This window comes from Pseudochaenichthys georgianus, chromosome 9, assembly GCF_902827115.2.
Source record: "Pseudochaenichthys georgianus chromosome 9, fPseGeo1.2, whole genome shotgun sequence".
Classification (NCBI taxonomy): Eukaryota; Metazoa; Chordata; class Actinopteri; order Perciformes; family Channichthyidae; genus Pseudochaenichthys; species Pseudochaenichthys georgianus.
The window spans coordinates 232,898-247,525 of NC_047511.1; the positions used below are offsets into that span (position 1 = coordinate 232,898).

Below are 14,628 nucleotides of genomic sequence, written 5' to 3' on the forward strand. Positions count from 1 at the left end.
CATGCACAGAATATTATAGATTATCGTTATACCAATTATGATGACATGTGTATTTATAATGGCTCACCTGTGAATGGTTTCTCCCAATAAGATCCTCTATAAAAGAGCCAGTCTTCAGTCGGAGGAAAGTGGTGAACACCTCCATGCTGGCTGGCTGTTCTTTATGATGGTTGTGAAATAAAGACACTATGGTGTGCAACTCTACCTCCTCTCGTGTTTGGTTCTTTCACTGGAAATCCAGCCGCTAAAAGGGTCGCTGTCTCACATGCTTTATAGGGATCTGCAGATAAATGTTTTGTCCAACTATCAAATATCTATTTTTTTTCAATTGAATAGCAGCCCTGTGCGTGGTCGGGCGCATTGTAGGAAAGCAAAAATAATAAATGGCAAATAGGTTGAAAATAAACGTATTTGAGTTACGTCCAAAACAAACGTAATTTGGGAGAAAATACGTTTCTAGCTTAACGTAGTTGAGAATTGTATTTTTGATAATTGATTTATTTAGCATTAAAGTGTCTCATATTGTTCAGAGTTTACCTTTATTAAAATGTTAAAACCACAAATGCAGACTAATGTTTATTTAGTATGAGTATAAATGTCACATCTGATACTGGAGTACAGTATTGTTATGGGACTTTTCTGTAAACTGAAAAAAGGTTCATTTGACCTCTTTAGTCTAAAAAATGAAATGATAAAAATGAGCCTTGTCAAAATGTTGAGTTGTTAAGAGGGGAAACGTTCCTCTGGTGGAACTGCTTACAACAACTCTAATATATGAAACAACCTTCCAAATCAGAATCTGAATTATGAGACTTATAGTTTTAACGGATTTATTAAAATCCAGACAGCAGTTTAGAACACAGACAATAAATAAATACAATGCTGTCTTATGAATGTGTGAAGGATTTAACTTTATCAAGAAATATTAAAATCTATTAAAAAAAGTATCAAGACAGAGGCTTTTAACTACAACCTGAAATCACAGTGATGTTGCTAAAAGACATTTAAAAAGTTTGTCTGTGTACAAAGAACCAACACAATCACAACACAGTGCAAGGGCACAAAAGTAAAAAAGGATCAAACATGGCAAAAATCTTAAGAGGCCAAAATGTATCATGCATTATAGCCCTATGAAGATATATGTAGACAAGAGCAATATCTGGATTCTCCTTATCATCGAAAACACCGGATCAAAAGCAAATCAAACAAATATTTTCAACCAAACCATTAAATCTAGCGTTATCGAAACTCAGATTAAATGAAAAGATGTGCCAGAAGATGATCCCCCTGTTTCAAGTAAAAACCCACAGATTCCTTTCCTATTATTCTTCTGAAAGAAATATGATAGATTAATTGAGATGTTTGTTTTGCACAGGTTTCCGTACATAAATCATCCGAACTTGACATCACAGAGGCCATCTGAGGGACACCCTATGACTCCTGCTCAAACAGAAAATCAAATCTGCAGATTCCCTTCAAAGTGCAAAAGCATACCGAAAAGGACCGACAGTGTTGATTGGCTGTAGTTTGAAGAAAGAATAACCCCTTTAGATTATTAAAGGTATTTGTTCACTGGGCAGCAGAGAGTGAGGTCAGTCCAGTTTCATTACAATTCAAAATGTTGATAACCTGACATTTAGAAAGTCCTTTGACAGGTAGGTAAAGTTCCCTCATTACACCAGGGGATATTAGTTTGATGGTTTCCTTGGTGGCTGCTGCCTCTTCATCCTCTTCATGTGTTGAAGCTGTCATCATAGGAAGGGGGGGGCTCTGTAACAGACAGTCAACATCAGATCAGCTGCTTTTTACACTCACAATGTACACACACTGCTACACACACACTGCTACACAACACCCTGTCCACAAGTCAGCAGCGTCAGCCCTGTAAGCCTGCCACACACACACACACACACACACACACACACACACACACACACACACACACACACACACACACACACACACACACACACACACACACACACACACACACACACACACACACACACACACACACACACACACACACACACACACACACACACACACACACACACACACACACACACACACACACACACACACACACACACACACACACACACACACACCTAAAAGACTCAAACCGACAAAAAGAGTGCAAGGCAATGCAAAACTATAAGGATTGCAGTCATCTCCACAACAAAAGTAGTGTAAAACAAAAACACAATTACAATGTGTTGTTGAGTTACTACTACTGTAGTTAGGTATGAGTGCTGTAGTAGTGCATTATGGGGACAGGTGTTTCTATTGTTTTGAAAATACAATTTTAGTCTATTTGGCCGACGTGTGAGACAAAGTTTGATGATATAAATGAATAGTGCGCATCCCCAGGACATAGAAACTGCCGGATGCCAACTTGCATATGTTGGGCAATTTGCACAATTGGCTTAAAGGTGGGGTAGGTCATTTTGGAGGACCCGGCTCGAGTGCGCTAGAATTTGAAAATACACAGCCGGAAAAAATCTGCCACTTCCTCACAGAGCCCCTCCCCCAACACACAGGAACGTGCACACGACCAATGAGGGCACGAGATAAGTTTGTGCACAGATGGAAGGCAGGTAGGCCATCCAGTTACTTTAGCCAGGCCGGCTCAGATGATTGGTCGTGCTTTCTACAGCGCTACGGCTTCCACAGATGATATTTTTTATGGATTTTTTGTCAAAGCACTTCAGATATTCATTGCTATCGGGATGTTAAGAGCATTCCATGGAATATAACAACAAGTGTATCTCGAGCCGGTTTCTCAAACTTACCATGTTTAAGTGACATTAATTAGCATTTATATACAATAGCTAAAGTATAGCGTTGACACATTTTGACAGTTTGCGTGTGGTGTTTGAGCTACATTGAGGATATTGAATCAATTTCTGATTTTTTTTGATAAATAAATTGCAGTTTTGAGTCCCCTAAAACGTTGAAAACGACCTGAAATTCATAAAAATCATACTGTTAGTACAAGTATTGGTTAAAACTGCCCTTTTTGATCCTGAAAATGTCAGGAATTGATTCCACATCCTCAACAACCCCCAAAACCACTCCAAAATTGGCCAAATCGGCCAAGCCATTTTTGCATAATGCTAATTAGTGCTAATTTATGCTACTTGTACACATTTCCCAAAATATGCAGGTTAGCATCCAGCAGTTTCTATGTGCTGGCGTACTATACATTTCTAACATAAAACTTTGGGGTACATTCCTGGGTTCAAACATTCAAACGAGCTGCAAACAGACTATTCACCTTCTACAGGTTAATGCGTATTCAGCCTGGATGCTTCACCGTGTGCAGACTGACCTTGTGGATAAGCTGAGGCGCCGTAGTCTGGAGGCAAGATGAGTGGTGTTGGCATTAAGCTGGCGCTGCTCTCAGAGGGGTACGGTGCTGTGGCCCCTGTGGACCCAGGGGGGGCTGGGCTTGGCCCGTTGTGCTGCTGGTTTTGGGAGAAGAAGAGGCCGGGAGCGTAGCTGAAAGCATTGGGGGACACCAGCTGAGACTGGCGCTTGTTTGGAAGGCCATCGTTCATGGGAGCCCCCCCCTCGGCTCCCTGGGGTGAGTCAGCCGGAGGAGCACTGTGGGGATTATGGGAGGACGCCCTGGAGCGAGGGGTGGGACGTGGACCAGGTTTGGGGACAGGGCGAGGGGGCAGAGTGAGGGTGTTGGTGGTGCTGGTGGAGGGGGGGTTGGCAGATTCTTGTGTGTCTTCAGCAGAACAGGCAGCAGCTGCTTTCTTAGAAGAGTGCAGCTTTTTGTCCAGTGAGACGTTCCCGATGTGGATGGGCAACATCAACATGACGTCTGGAGACTTCAGACAGACCTGAGCAATCACAAGAGAGGAGAACGGAATCATTCTCTACAAACCAATCCAATCAACTATTGATTTGATCATTGGGGCTATAGAATATCAGACGTAAAAAATAAAAGGGCTTAATATATATATATTAGGGCTGTCAGTCGATTAAAATATTTAATCGCGATTAATCGCATGATTGTCCATAGTTAATCGCAAATTAATCGCACATTTTGTATCTGTTCTAAATGTACCTTAGAGGAATACGTTTTTAATACTCTTATCAACATATGAGTGGACACATATGCTTTATGCAAATGTTTATTATCATTTAAACAATGACAAATATTCTCATGAATATTAAACACAACCTGGAACCTCTCTCATTCAATACAAATGGGGTGTGTGTGTGTGTGTGTGCGTGCGTGTTGGATCGTTGAAGCTATGTGCAACTCAAGGCATATGCTCGAACGGGAGCTGCCTGGACGCTGCAATCATGTTGCTGCAATCCTGAGTGTGCTGACTTCTCCTCCAATGTCCCGCTGTCTGCTTCCTGCATCAAGTCAAGTGCTCGGCGCAGTTGTGGCGAGATGTCGCTCCTCTGTTTTCATTTAAACAGCTCCTTATATCCGTTAGCGCAGCTAGCTAGCACCAGATGCTAACAACAACAACAATGCACGTAAGGTCTCTCTCTCGCTCGCTCGGACCACACAAACACACACCCTCCCGGTCCTCCCGATGGCCAGTCGGTGCCTGCCGGTGAGCGTGGAAGTGTGGTCTGCCACAAGCGGGCGGCAGGAGCGGGGCTGTCAGCATCAGCTTGTAGATGGTATTTTAAACTCGATGCGCTCTGAAACTACGGGGCGGCCGAGGAAAAAAAAATACACATGCGTTAATCGCGTTAAAATAATTAGTGGCGTTAATTTTTTTTTGCGTTAACGCGTTAACTTGACAGCCCTAATATATATATATATGTATCAAGCCCTTTTATTTTCAGACAGATTGATGATTATCAGGTTCTTTTACAGTTCTGTGTATAGACATGTTCAGGGCTGACAAAGAACAGTTACATTTGTATGTTTTGTAATGACGACACTACTGCTACTTATATTATAATAAAAATAAAAAGGAGAAACAAAATAGACTAAAAGAAAAAAGTCCTGATATTAAAAATCGAACATTAATTAATCAAAACATTTTTAAAGTATTTATATTAGGTCTATCAACAATAATGTTTCCCCTTGTAATTCATCTGGAAACCTTAAATAAAATAAAAAAGGAACACAAATGAATCACAAGCAGACTGGTTTAAAGAGGATTTTTAGTGTTGAGCAGGATATTCATTCAGTAGGAAACTGGTACTTCCAAAATAAAAGTTAAACAGGAATAGAAATTGCTGGTCCAACTATATTATAGTCAGAGGCAGTGTTGTAGTCAAGTCACCAATTCACGAGTCCAAGCCACTCTAGAGTCACCAAGGGAGAGTCGTAGTCGAGTCCGAGTCACCAAGGGAGAGTCGTAGTCGAGTCCGAGTCACCAAGGGAGAGTCGTAGTCGAGTCCGAGTCACTAAGGGAGAGTCGTAGTCGAGTCACCAAGGGAGAGTCGTAGTCGAGTCCGAGTCACTAAGGGAGAGTCGTAGTCGAGTCACCAAGGGAGAGTCGTAGTCGAGTGCGAGTCACCAAGGGAGAGTCGTAGTCGAGTCCGAGTCACTAAGGGAGAGTCGTAGTCGAGTCACCAAGGGAGAGTCGTAGTCGAGTCCGAGTCACTAAGGGAGAGTCGTAGTCGAGTCCGAGTCACCAAGGGAGAGTCGTAGTCGAGTCCGAGTCACTAAGGGAGAGTCGTAGTCGAGTCACCAAGGGAGAGTCGTAGTCGAGTTCGAGTCACCAAGGGAGAGTCGTAGTCGAGTCCGAGTCACCAAGGGAGAGTCGTAGTTGAGTCTGAGTCACCAAGGGAGAGTCGTAGTCGAGTCTGAGTCACCAAGGGAGAGTCGTAGTTGAGTCCGAGTCACTAAGGGAGAGTCGTAGTCGAGTCCGAGTCACCCAAGGAGTGTCCGAGTCGAGTCCGAGTCATCATTACCTGTGTTCGAGTCCAAGTCAAGTCCGAGTCACAAGTCTTCATGTATTCATCTTCGTGGATCTGTGTTGAAATGTAGCTGCTCCTCTACATTGCTTTCATCCGGTCATGTTATACTAATCTGTCTATTGAACTGCTGTGAAGCCAGTTTGGATACAGTTCTTGTCTTTTTCTTTTCTCAATTATGTTATTTCTTTTGTGCACTCTGATCAATATTAATCCAACTATTGTTCGTTTATACATTTTAAGAATGGCGTTTATCTTTTTTGAGAATGAGTTCTTATTTGATTTTATGTATTTGGGTCTACAACAGATGATACAAATGTTTGTGTCAGTACATGTGTACTAACAGAGGCGGGGGTGTTTGTGAAAACAACGGGGACAGAGCTGCTGCCAGACGATCAGCTGTGCGGCGTCATCACAAACGGACGTCGCTTCACGTGACGCTCCGGAGGAAAGGACGTCCACTTGCTCTTAAAACTCATTTCCCTGCTTCTCGTGGTTTCCTTGCGTCCCTCCATGCTTCCCTGGTGGGAGGGACTAGACGCAGGGAAACGACGCAAGGAATCCATTTAACCGACCTGAGACGGGGTCCGAGTCGCGTCAATGTGTGGCACTTCCGTATTAGCGAAAATCGGCCCCCGAGTCCGAGTCGGGTCCGAGTCCAGGACTCGAGTGCTCCATCTCTGGTCAGAGGATGTATTTTAAACCTATTTCGCTCCATATGACTATGGCAACTGCGTAATTGAGTAAAGTAAATACATTCACTAAGTAAGAAAACCATAAGTACATAAACAATATTGTTTTGTAAAATTGACTTGTGCACAGATCCAGACTTCAGATCAACCTGTAAAATGACACTACCAAAGGATGATGGCAGAACAAAAAGCATATCTTACTTTGACATAATAGTCCATCTTTATAAGATCACAGCCAATGAGGGAGGACTGAGGAAGAGGAGGGACGATGATCTGCTCCTTCCACTCCGACTCCTTGCCAGCCTTCACCACTCCGCCCTCCACCTCAGCTATGGTCCTCACATCGTGGGTGGGCCTCTTCGTCTCATAGGTCACTCTCTGAAACACACGGAGGTTCATGAAGGCAGCAACATATGTGCATTATACCAAAGGACCGTATCTGCCATCTGAACATCGACCATTAAAACCCTTTAATATATATGATTAATCTTTACATTTTAATTTTTCTTTTTTTTTCTCATATCTCTATCCTTAGACCTTACATTCTTACTCATTTTAAAGAAGCAGCACTCAGTGTATGTACACTGTGCCTTATGTACTTGCTAATTACAAATATATATATATATATATATATATATTTGGTGCAGAGTAACAGTACTAGCAATTGTTATATATATATAAAAAATCTGTGCCTTATAAAAAATACAAGGCACAGATTTCACAAATATGATACAGTACGTTCACCGAGTGCTGCAAGTCTAAATGAGTAAGAATGTGAGGTCTACATTAGAAGGTCTAAGGATAGAGATATGAGACGGACAGGAAGGAGAGACACAACCAAATGTATACAGGAAAGGACCAAGTAGATTAAGATCAAATAAAACATAGCATTTAAAATGGCCTGGACCATGTTCTGAAACAAACAGGGTCTATGGTAGCAAGGCCGGCTAATGCTTATGGCAACATTGAATTACATTTCCTCACCAGAGGGAAGCTTTTGCAAGGCATTAAAAAAAGATATACACGGTTGCCGCTTTGTAACAAATGTTCATTTGAGCCCCTTTTTTTAAAGCTTGAGAAAGAACATCACATCTATTAGCCAGGCAGAAACAGAGGGACTTCCAATTGAGAAGCATTGTGCGACGGGCCAACAGGGCGGTGAAGATACCTGCTGTCTGCAGGTTGATGAGGACACCGACGATGGCATCAGGGTAATCTTGAGAACGTCTGGGAGGGTTTTGCAGATTAAATACCAATCATTTTGCAATTTGGGACACGAGGCAAACATATGACTAAGGTCACACAGGAAGAGAGGGCTTCTGTTACATGTGTCAATTACAGTCGGGTATATTTTGGATAGCCTCGATTTGGAAAAGTGTAACATCTGTAGGATTTAGAACTGTATGAGCCCAAGACGAGCGCATAAGGTGAAAGGTGGCACTCGATCAGATATATTATCCCACCACTCTTCAGATAATTCAATGTTCAATTCCTGCCCCAAAAGCGTTTGTCTTGTTCATAGAATAGGCATCGATTGACAGAATGAATGAGATGTGGGAGACCCTCTGTCTGGGCATCCATAGATGCCGGTATACCCAGGGTTGTTTGGGAGGATGAGCGGGAACGTTAGGAAAATGGAAGGAGACAAAATTCCTGACCCTGAAAATAGCAAAAGAGGTGTGACGGATGCATGGGCGTTGCATCCATTATATGAGGGGGGGGGCAAGTCCCCCCCACCTTTTAAAATGATTAGTTTAGACCCCCCACTTTTACCATGCGGAAAGTCCGTGCATCGGTCTATCCACTTGCTCTTTGGCGCTGAGTCAGTGCTTCACTATCAAATCCATTCCACTTGCTTATTGAGAGAAGGCCCAAATCAATGAAACTCCGCCCCATGTTTTCACTGCTGCTTTGCACCAAGGCAGATTCTCTGAGCCGTGCACATGCTGCCTTTTTTGTGTAGCCATGTCTTTAGTTGTAAAATGATGCGCGCCACAGATTCCACGCTCTAAGGTTCCGGTGCTAACAGTTCACAAGCATGCTCCACTAGCACCCAGATATAAGGCGCTATTATTAAAGAGGTGGAGGAGGGAAGCGATTCACCATTAAAGAGAAGAAGATTTTTGATTTTTAAAACACATTTTATTTGCATTTGTTTTAAACATACACCCACCCTGCAAAAGAGTCGGAACAAACCTAATGCATTACGCAATCAAATAAATAAATAGATTTTCATGACTACCAAATAAATATCATTTGAAAACCCCAGTTGAAAGCGTTTTACCCATTTCAAAACATCCTCTTTTACACACTTTCAAAACAAAAACTACACCTATCCTTTCAAACTTCAATATGAGAGTCCTTCTCCCCAGCGAGCTCAGAACCCGCCCCACAGCCCACGCATCCAGAGCCCCCTGCAGATGGTTGATCAGCGTATAGTACGCATGCTCCACCCTCAGACGCGCCGCCACCAGCCCCCTCAGACCGAGCACCGTCCATCCCACTCCAGCAACTTGGCTCTTCTACTTTTCCAGATCGCTCATTTTGCATTAGCAAACAAGAAATGTATCAATAGTAGGGTTTCCCTCTTTTTCAGGATGTATTTGGGCCATGGACACAAAGTGGTATGGAGAAAACCTCCCCGAACCCTTCCACCCACCCCTGTAACATTGTTTTAAGACCAGCCAATCGGGGACACGACTAAATGCTCCAATGTTTCTGCCATAAAACAGAACGGACAGCGCCCCCTTGTGCCCGGGTCAAAATGAGCTCTGCATTTGTTAGTGGCTATTGCTCCGTGTATAACTCTCCATTGGATGTCAGCCATCCGTTTCTCAACCGGAGCTTTATACAGGATCCTCCAGCCGCCCTGAGGGGAAGAGCCCAAGCCAAACACATCCGTCCACCTCGACTCTCTGACGCCTGCGAGCGAGCTGAGGGTTAGCACCTTTACGCTGTTAAGATATAGCTTCTTCCCATTGCAGGAGCTGAACTTTCCAGGTGTTAGAGTCCCCAGTGATAGCAGGAGACCCTCCTCCTCTCTCCATTCCCCCACCGCAGGACCCACACTCAAGGCAAGAAAGACAGACTCATGTCCCTTTCTCCACTGGTCAGCCAGATCTGCATCCAGAGCAAAAGTCAGGTGGGATGGCGACAGCGACTGCCACACCTCATCTACCAGGTTCTCCAGAACTCGGGTTGATCGAATGCCTTCACCTCTGTGGAGACCCCCGTCAAATGGCCAAGTTTTACTTCTCCCGCTTCAATGAACGCGTTCTTTAGGGTGGCTGAAGAGAAAAGGGTTCCAGAAAGAAACCCAGTGTCAAACAGTGGCTCCTCAAACAGCCACATCCCAGGCCGGGGGTCGGGTGGTCTGGTGAAACTCAGAATCTTCCAGGCATTGATGACTGAGCAGTAAAAAGGTGTAAGTCCAGTTATCTTGTACGCAGGGGCCTTCAGCAGAAACAGGTGTTTATCAAAACCAAAGCCCCCCGCCCTCCAGAGCAACAGCCGGGCCATAGCCATACCCTTTTTTCCCCAGCTGAGGTTACCAGGAAGACTGGGCCTATTTTCAAGACTCCACTGACCTACCAAAACTGCATCACTCTTCTCCCAGTTCACTTTGGCTGAAGCAGCCTTCCTGCACAAAGCTAGACTGTCCTGGAGCTCCTGGATATCTCGCTGACCCTGGACAAAAACACTGACATCATCAGCATAAGCTGATACAACCACCGGGGGGCCTGAGCTGACTCTGGCAGACACAGGCCCCTCAGCCGGTTTCTAAGTCTGCACAAAAGCGGCTCGATGGCAATACTGTATAATAGGCCTGAGATAGGGCAGCCCTGCCTGATCCCCCTTTTAACTGGTACAGGTCTGCTCAGCCCTCCCCCACCTTCACAACACAACATGCATCACTGTACAAACACTTCACCCAGGACAACAAATGCTCCCAACACCAAAAGCCTGCAATGTGGCCGCCAGAAACGTGTGATCCACACGATCAAACGCCTTCTCCTGGTCAATAGAAATAATACCAACATTTATATTATACAGTTTGCAAACATCAAAAGTGTCTCTCATCAAAAACAAATCGTCCACAATTGATCTGCCAGGGATGCAATATGTCTGATCAGTACCGATAAGAAGTTCGATAAAACCTTCAGTCTGTTAGCTAAGACCTTTGACAGTATCTTATAGTCCGTACATAGGAGAGCCACAGGTCTCCAGTTGTTCAGCAGCAACAGTGAGATCACTGCACGCCTACAGGAAGCTGGAAGAGTCCCTTTCCCAAAGGACTCCATCAATACGTCTGGCAAGTCATGTCCTAAAATACTCCAGAAATGTTATAAAAAGTCTGCAGGTAAACCGTCTATGCCCGGAGCCTTGCCGGAGGCCATCTGTGTCACCGCAGAGGTCAGTTCCTCCAGCGTAATGTCAGAGCCCAGGGTGTCACTTTCGGCTGGACTCAGCTGTGGAAGACCCTGAAGAAGTTCATCAGCAGCTTCCACGTCACGACCTTCGGCTTTGAACAGGTCTGTGTAGAAGGACACTGCATGCCTCCTCATCTCAGCAGGCTCAGAGGTGACCTGTCCTTCGGGGAGACGCAGACATACCATCTGCTTCCTTTGGCCCACAGACCTCTCCAGGTTGAAGAAGAAGGTGGTTGGTGCATCAATGTCTCTCATGGAAGTGAAACGGGCTCTGATCAGAGCTCCCTTGGCCTTCTGCTGAAGAAAACAGTTAAGCTGTTGTTGTTTTAGGAGGGACTGTTCTATATTTCGAGCAGACACTCTCTCTAACTCTCTGATCTCCCTCTCTAACGGCTCTATAGCTCTCCTAATGTGTGCAGTGGAGTAGGCTGTATACTGCTGGCAGAACACTCCAATCTGAGCCTTTCCTACCTCCCACCACTGACTCAGGGAGGGAAAAGACTCTCTTTGATTTCCAGTTGATCCAAAACAATTTAAAATTCTCACAGAAAATCAAATCTTGTAAAATGTTAACATTAATCTGCCAGAAGGATCTAGGTTTCTCTGTGTTGGATAAAACCAGATCTAAAGAGACTAGCTGATGCTCTGTGAAACCAACAGGTTGGATGTGACTGGATGTAGCTCTTTTATCTTCTCTTGCACTTTATATGTCGTTGCTGCTATATTGTATTACCATGTGATACATACTTATCATATGGTGCTCTTGCTCTCTTGCACTTTTTGCATATCATGTATTTGTTTTTGCCATGTTTGTAAAATGTCAATTTTTAAATGCTTTATGTGAGGGACTGCGGATGGAAATTAGCTCAAATCAAAATCTGGCATATTTACGCTCGACACATTTTATTGTGTTAAGCAGTGGCGGCCGGCCCATAGGGGCGCCGCCCACCCTCTTCCCACATGTTTGATTGTCATTAAAAATTAAAAATAAATTAAAAAATATATTTAACCCTCCGGTATCATTCGATTGGACTACGCAAATGAGTCATTCGAGACAAAAAATGTCCACTGCAAAAGACTTTGATAAAAACATTATATTTAAAGGTTTCTTTCACAACTTTTTTGGGTTCAATTTTTAAAGCAACTTCCGCCCTAATAGAAAATACCAAAAATGTAATCATTTTCAGGATATTAACCCTTTAAATGCCATTTTGAATACATGAAACCGCTGTTTTTTTTCATGATGAAAACAGAGAAAATGAGTTATTTTACCAAAAAATACATATCTGGAGACTGGCTCTTTTTTTATCACAGTCTTGGATATGTCAAAGATTAGCAACACAATTGATTTTTTTTGCATTATTACTTTTTGCACAAAATCAGATTGAACAAAAAAGTCACAAATTAGTCATTCGGGACAAAAATGTCCACTTCCAAAAACTGCTCTAAAATGACAACAGATTAATATTTTTTAAAACGTTTTGGGGTTAAATCTTTCAATCAACTTCAGTCCTGATCAAAAATACCAAATGTTAAATTATGTTCAGGGTTTTAACCCTTTAACTGCCAGTTTGAAAACATGAAATTGCGTTTTCTATGAAAACATGCACAAAAAGGCAGTTATTTTCCATATAATGAATGTTGGGGGGGGTCGGCTTTTTTTTATTATCACAGAATGATATTATCGGAATGCTGTAGACATTGATTGCACCCAGGTGTGTGTTCCAAGATGGCAGCACGTTGATTTGTTTCTGTCTCTGTTAGTGTTTGTCTCATTCTCCTTGTGCATACTGACATTTTATAATTTTTATTTTGCTTTTAAAAACATTTTAAAAGCTTAAGTATTTGGGCTGTTCTGTGCCGGTGCCTCGCTGCGACTGGATTGTTTGCTCTCTGCCTGAGCGGTCGCTCTTTTGGACTCTGGATTGCTGTCTGTCCTGCCGTGCTGTCGGGGCTGATTGACCTGAGCTGCTGATCGACCTGAGCTGCGGATCCTGAATTGGGTGTGTCAAGGCACAATGTTGCCTAAAGCTACACTTGTGTTCGCTTTTCTCCTGGGATTAATTGTCAGCCCGCATGTCGGCAAAACTGACGGATTGCCTCCCAGCAATATCTCTGTTCTTTTCGGACATTCGGATGGTGGAATCTCTGGAGCACTGACTCCATCGGATAGTTTTTACCAAAAGCTGACGTTTCATGGTACGAAATGCGCTCTCCCGTATGCCCTTTTTACTCTGGACTCGCTAATATCGAAGGATCGGAGCAGCCCCGCCCCCCTGAGGAGCGACGCGTCCAGAGCCCATGTGAAAAAATCATCTTCCAGACTGTTGATATTGTTACTGCTTTTACTCTCTGGTAACGTTAACATGAACCCTGGTCCTGAGTGTTTCTCTGCTTCCCTGCATCATTTGCCAACTCCGAATGAGTTTAGCTGTAGGCAAGGATTGGGTTTTCTGCATGTTAATGCTAGAAGCCTAGTGCCTAAATTAGATGTTTTCAAGACCTGGTTTTTAGTTGCTAAGCCTGATATTGTTGTAGTTTCTGAAACCTGGTTAAAACCGTCTGTCACTGACACTGTTATTCACATTGATGGATATAATGTATTCAGAGCAGATCGTAAGGGCAGAGCTGGTGGTGTTGCAATATACACTGCTGAGAAACTACAGTGCTCCGTCCTTCACTCAATTTCAACTCCAAGGCCATTTGAGTTTCTAGCAGTCCAAATAACTATAGCAAATGCTCCTCTCACTGTTATTGGCTGTTATAGGCCTCCATCGGCCATCATGGATGCAACTACTAGCCTTACTGAATTGTTGTCTACGTTTTCTTCTGAAATCATATTATTGGGTGATTTAAATTGGGACTGGTTGAGTGATAAATCTTCACAGTTTAAGCAGGTTTGCGAATTCTTTGAACTTAACTCAGCTTATTGATAGTCCCACTAGAATAAACCCTGCCAAACCCAATAACGATACCCTTATAGATGTCATTCTAACAAATGCAGCTCATAAGTATGTGTCTGTTGGTGTTTTTCCTAATGATATCAGCGACCATTTGACCATTGCATGCGTTAGGAGCACTAAGTTGCCCAAAGCCAAGGGCCTTATTGTGCTCAGGCGCTGCTTCAAACACTTCTCTGAGCAGGCTTTCCTTCACGATCTGGCGGAGGTTAAATGGCACTTCATAGCGTTAATTCCATCTGTCGATGTTGCCGTCCAATTTTTTATTGATCACTTTTTATCGATTATTAATAGACATGCCCCCCTTAGAAAATTCAGAGTCAAGAATAGGAACACTCCATGGTTTACTAGAGAACGATCTGATCTCATTCATGATCGAAATAAGCAATGGTCCTTAGCTAAAAAGTCTAACACTAGTGATGACTGGCTTCTTTTTCGTGTCCTCAGAAATAAATGTTCAGCCCTTATTCAAAAAGCTAAAGCTGATTACTATCTGAGCTTAACCACTGATTGTTTTAATGACCATTTTAAGTTCTGGAAAACAATTAAATCACTTCAGAACAAGAAGGTTTCTAGTTTCCCATAAAAACTGAAGGTCAGTGATTCTTTTATTTCAGATTCAGATGGTATGTCTAATGC

General features: G+C 43.2%; 1 protein-coding gene across 1 annotated transcript in view; it reads right to left on the reverse strand.

Annotated features, from left to right (window-relative positions):
• Nucleotides 1-716: 716 nt before the first annotated feature.
• arrdc1a (arrestin domain containing 1a) overlaps nt 717-14,628 on the reverse strand; it is a 39,219-nt gene continuing 25,307 nt past the window's right edge. Inside the window, exons 7-9 of the mRNA XM_034090326.2 lie at nt 6,801-6,977; nt 3,335-3,854; nt 717-1,770 (exon numbers count right to left, since the gene is read on the reverse strand). Coding sequence (XP_033946217.1) covers nt 1,733-1,770; nt 3,335-3,854; nt 6,801-6,977 — 735 coding nt within the window. The 3' untranslated portion in view covers nt 717-1,732. The remainder of the gene's footprint in view (nt 1,771-3,334; nt 3,855-6,800; nt 6,978-14,628) is intronic.